Source organism: Pteropus medius, unplaced genomic scaffold, assembly GCF_902729225.1.
Source record: "Pteropus medius unplaced genomic scaffold, Ma_sr-lr_union100, whole genome shotgun sequence".
Taxonomy (NCBI): domain Eukaryota; kingdom Metazoa; phylum Chordata; class Mammalia; order Chiroptera; family Pteropodidae; genus Pteropus; species Pteropus medius.
In genome coordinates this window covers 1647976-1652545 of record NW_024342474.1, presented here as the reverse complement: position 1 = coordinate 1652545, position 4570 = coordinate 1647976, and the positions used below count along the sequence as shown (strand labels likewise).

General features: G+C 54.2%; 1 protein-coding gene across 1 annotated transcript in view; it reads left to right on the top strand.

Annotated features, from left to right (window-relative positions):
- Positions 1-934, top strand: part of AGAP2 (ArfGAP with GTPase domain, ankyrin repeat and PH domain 2) — an 18877-nt gene extending 17943 nt beyond the window's left edge. Inside the window, exon 19 of the mRNA XM_039865826.1 lies at positions 1-934. Within this exon, the coding sequence (XP_039721760.1) occupies positions 1-147 (147 nt within the window). The 3' untranslated portion in view covers positions 148-934.
- Positions 935-4570: the final 3636 nt, after the last annotated feature.

The window sequence follows — 4570 nt, the reverse complement described above, 5'->3', positions numbered from 1 at the left end:
CAGCATGGCTGCCCGGGGGAAGGCGGCAGCACAGCCACCACCCCCAGTGCGGCCACCACTCCCAGCATTACCGCCACGCCCAGCCCCCGCCGCCGGAGTAGCGCCGCCAGCATGGGCCGCGCCGACGCCCCGGTTGCGCTGGTATAGTTGTCCAGCGGGAGAGACACTCCCACTCCCCCACGGGCCGGGCACGACCGCACCGGGTGGACCGCTGGACAGATGCACCCACTCACCTTTCCACTCCGCACCCCGCCCCACGGGAGCACTTTTTCCCCCACTCTCCCCACGCGGGCACAGCCCCCACGCCTCCCAGAAGACACAAACTCACCTCCCGCTCTCCAGTAAGGCATGGAGACCCCTGCTCAACACGCCCCTTCTCCACTGTTGCCACACCGGGACTGCTCTGGGTCTACCCGCTCAGTGTTTGCGGAAAGGGATGCCCGCGCTGTGGTACCTGTTCCTGGGCACTTGGCTATGCCCGTTTGCGTCCCCTAAGGGCGGCGGAAAGACCCGGTCCTGCCTGTGCTCAACAAATCCCACAGGGGCGGGAGCACATACCCAGGCTGGCTCCTGGGGCAACGCCACCCCAGAGGGAGGGGTTAGTACATGGGAGTGCTAGCCCCAGGACTTGGGCTAATACGCGGACTCCACCCCTTCCACGCTGATCTCACTGCCTAGTGAAGGGGGAAGGGCAGCGAGGGGCAGGACCCCTGCTGCCTATGGGGGTAGAGGGGTCCCCAACCCTTTCCGTGAAAGGGACCATGAGGAGTGGAAATCAGGACGTCCCCCCACACCCACCCATGGATGGAAGCTAAAGGGCTGGGGGAGCCAAGAGCCTAGGTCCCTCCTCACTACCATCTTGGGAGGGAGAAGGGATAGAACAGGAGAGGGCTAAGGGGACTGGGGAGGGGCCTTGTAATTTATTGCTTTGTTCCCCAACAAAAGAGTGACGGGGCAGGGACTTGGGGAGGTGTTTCACCGGGGTAGAGAACCAGAAGGGTGAGAGGGGGGTGGGGTGGGGTGGGGTGCTCCTGGGGTGCAGTGAGTGTGTCTGTGACTGTGACTGGTGCCCTGGAGCTGTGGCCAGCCGTGCAGTGATCTGGGGTGGGGGGGCCTCTACAAATGGGACCCTCCCCACTATTGCTTCTATCCGGCCTCCCTCCCACTGGAGCAGCTCCAGACCTACCCCTCAACCCCATGATCCCTCCCAGCCAGGGTAAGAGTATGTGAGGTGGCTGGGAGGGTTTCCAGGCCCCCTGCCCCATCCGCAGAAAGGCGGTAGTGGGGTGGACCTACCTGGCCCAGCCCTGCCTCTCTCAATCAACCCAGTCCTTGGGCTGTCTGTGTCAGTGGTTTCTGGTCTTTTTTTTTTTTTTTTTTTTTTCCTGGCGCACTGAAATATTTTGCAAAGGACCAGGTGACTGGGGAGGGGAGAGGGCGGGGCAGGGGGGAATGCCCCCATCTCCTCTGAGGCAGGTGGTGTGAATCTTCAACAGCAATTAAAGAGGAAGTGATTTTGTCTAGGGGGTGAGCTGCTGGTCTGTTCTTGAAGAAGCCTGTCAGGGAATGGGGAACTGGAGGTGGGAGAAGGCCAGCAGAAGGTGCCTCCTGCTGGGGCTGCTGGCAGGGTGGTATCCAAGGGCACAGAGGTGATAGGTCTGATACTCCATCGTGTACTATAGCTCTGGGTTCATGTAGTGGAAGAAGACAGGCAGGTCAGAGCAGCAGTGGGGAATCAGGGAGCAGAGAAGTCACTGACTCCCAAGATGACCCCAGTTCTGTGAAGGACTTTGGGGCTTAGAGGAGAGGATGGGGAGGGGGCTGCTTGGAGATGTGAGAAGATGGGGTAGTTTTGGTCAAGAGTAGGAACTTGGAGTAAGACCTTAGTTTGAAACTGGGCCCTCCACTTCCCAGAGATGTTGCCTTGGGCAGGTTACTTGTAATGTGAACAATCTCCATTTAGTGGGCACTTGGTAAGGGCTCCGGCTCCTCCAGAGAAGACTGCCTCAGGCTAGCCTGCTCACCTTGAACACCGGGTACTAGAAGTCAAGCTTATTATAGTAGGGGTCCTTCTCCTGGTGGGGAAGAAAGAGGTGCAAGATCTCTCAGCTGCAGAGGTCCCTGGTTTCCACAAACTTCATGCCCAGCCAGTGCATTCTCCTGCCTCCATGTCATCTACAGAGGCCTGTGGCCAGTATTGTCACCCACAACGGCAGCACCTCCTGCTTCAGCATGTAGCCAGTCCTGATGCTTCTTATGTGCAGCCAAAAGTGTTTGCCCTGGGAGAGGGCTAGGTGGGTGGTGGTGGGCCAGCAGCCAGTGCAGACTGGGCAAAGCCACCCACGTGTTGTCACCCCCTTTGATGAACCAGTCAATGGCTCAGTGTCTTCCAATAGAGTTGATGTCAGCCCTCAGCTTTCTTCAGACCCACAATTAATGTTCAGCTGCAAGTGTGCCACCAAGTTAACAAGGTATGGTTGTAGCAACAAGCTCAGGTCCCATTCACATGCAGGCTCTGGTTCTGCAGGACCCTAGGCTGGGTGACCACCTAGCAGCCTGACCAAGGAAAAAGGTAGATTCAGGGGTGCACGTATGTGGTCTGGGAAGGTAAAGCAAGAGGAAGAGGGGCAGGTAGCAAAGAAGACTCAACTGGAAGACCTGGCCATTCCCCCTTGCAGCCCAGAGACCCTGGATTCCCCCACTTCATCTCCTTTCCTTCTTGGTGGAAAAAGCTCACTTCCTTCCTCAGAAGCTCAAGAGTGTGAGTACAGGGTGAAGACAGGGACCTTGGAGAGAATGGAATTACCACAGGGAGCCACAGGCCAAGGAGAAGCTTCTTTCATTTCCAGCCAGTGAAAGGTAGTCAGGGTGTAAGCAACCCCCACAGCAAATCCAACACTGAGTAATCCATGGGGTTCTTTTTTCATGGGCTGTATCTTTAGCTTTGTGTAAGATGTAAAGGGTAGTACTGGATGGGTAACAAAACATCAGGTCCTCCAAGTGGTAGCAGGATAGGACTCTAGAAGGGGCTTCTCTGTGAGGCTAAAGGAGAGCTACTACCCATGCCACCACCTTCCCAGCCTGCTTTGGGTGTCCTCACCTGGATTTCTGCTGCCATTTGCCCTCTGCTCTCCCCACCACACCTGGTTGCCATCAGCCACACACCCTGCTCCCCTCCTTTGGTTTGCCTTAGCACAGCTGGGGCAGACCAACCTCCTCCATGGGAATTGTACCAAAAGCCAAAGGAAAGGAAAAAACGATTTTTATTACTGAAAGTACGAAATGATGAATCTAGTGAAATCCAGAACTCCGTTTTCTGATGAAGACTCCATCCTCATCAATTTAAAGATAACCCTCCTGCCCCAGCCTCTCCCCACCCTCCCATTCTAAAAGATTCTATTGTATCTTCTGATCAGCTTTTGGGATTCCTTCTAAGAGTCTTGCCTCCAAGTACCATCCAGTCTCTTCAGAACTCTGCACTTACTGTAGGCCAGGGACTGGGCTAAAAGCATGACACACGCTATTGCTCATTCAGTCCTCATAACCATCCCATGAGGTAAATTACCCACAATTTACTCATAAGGAAACAGCACTTGAAAAGTTAAATACCTTGTTCAAGGCCACACTAATTGTAAATGGAGGGGTGAGGATTTGAACTCAGCATTCTGACTACAGTTGCTCTTAAGGTGTGTCTCAGATCTTGCACAGATAAAGCATTCCCCCCAAGATATACAAATGGATCTGGAGAAGCAGGTTTTATATACCTACCCATTACATGTCTAAATAAAACAGTTTAAGCGTAATGTGTGCAATAAGCACACAGTCAGCAAGAAGAGGATCGGTCTCACATAACCTCCTTCAAAAACTGAATCCCTCATTTTCTACTTCTGGAGAGCTGGGAGTTCCATGCCCTCTAGCCATTTTCTTACCCTGTGAGTCAGTGGAGAGTCTTCAGCAAGAAGACTGTACAACTCAGAGATGGGGAACAAGAGGACAAAGGAGGGGTTGGGGGAATCCATGTCTGCACCTGGCAATGAGGAGAGATGGAGCCACCTACCAAGGCCCACCTACCCTTGGCATACTAGGAAGCTGGCCTGTGTGGGCAGCAGCCCTCTCTCTGGGTATGGACAAAGGTAGAGGTCTTTTCTGGGAGACATTGAGTGGTGTGGCCAGGTGGGTATGGGGTGTGGCTGACAAATGAGATCTGCAGCACCCTGCAGGGAGAGTTCAGCAGAAGGAGGAGCTCTGTAGTGGGGTAACACTGTGGTGTGCATTTTGGCCTTCAGGATATGAAGGGGGAGAAGAGAAAGAACAGAAATGGACAGATGAGGAAAATGACGGATGAAAGGAATGCAAGTATTTCAGTCCTTGCAAGGTCAGTGGGATTCATTTATCTGTACCCATCTCTTTCTGTAACCTCAGCCCCCACTGACAGTACCTGGGAGGAACAGAGCACAGAATGTACTGAGACAGTGTGTGCTTTACCCTGAAGAGAGCACCAAGCCTCCTCCCCACTTGACTCTCCACCCCACCTACCCACCCCTCACCCCCAACAAAAGAAAAAAGTAGA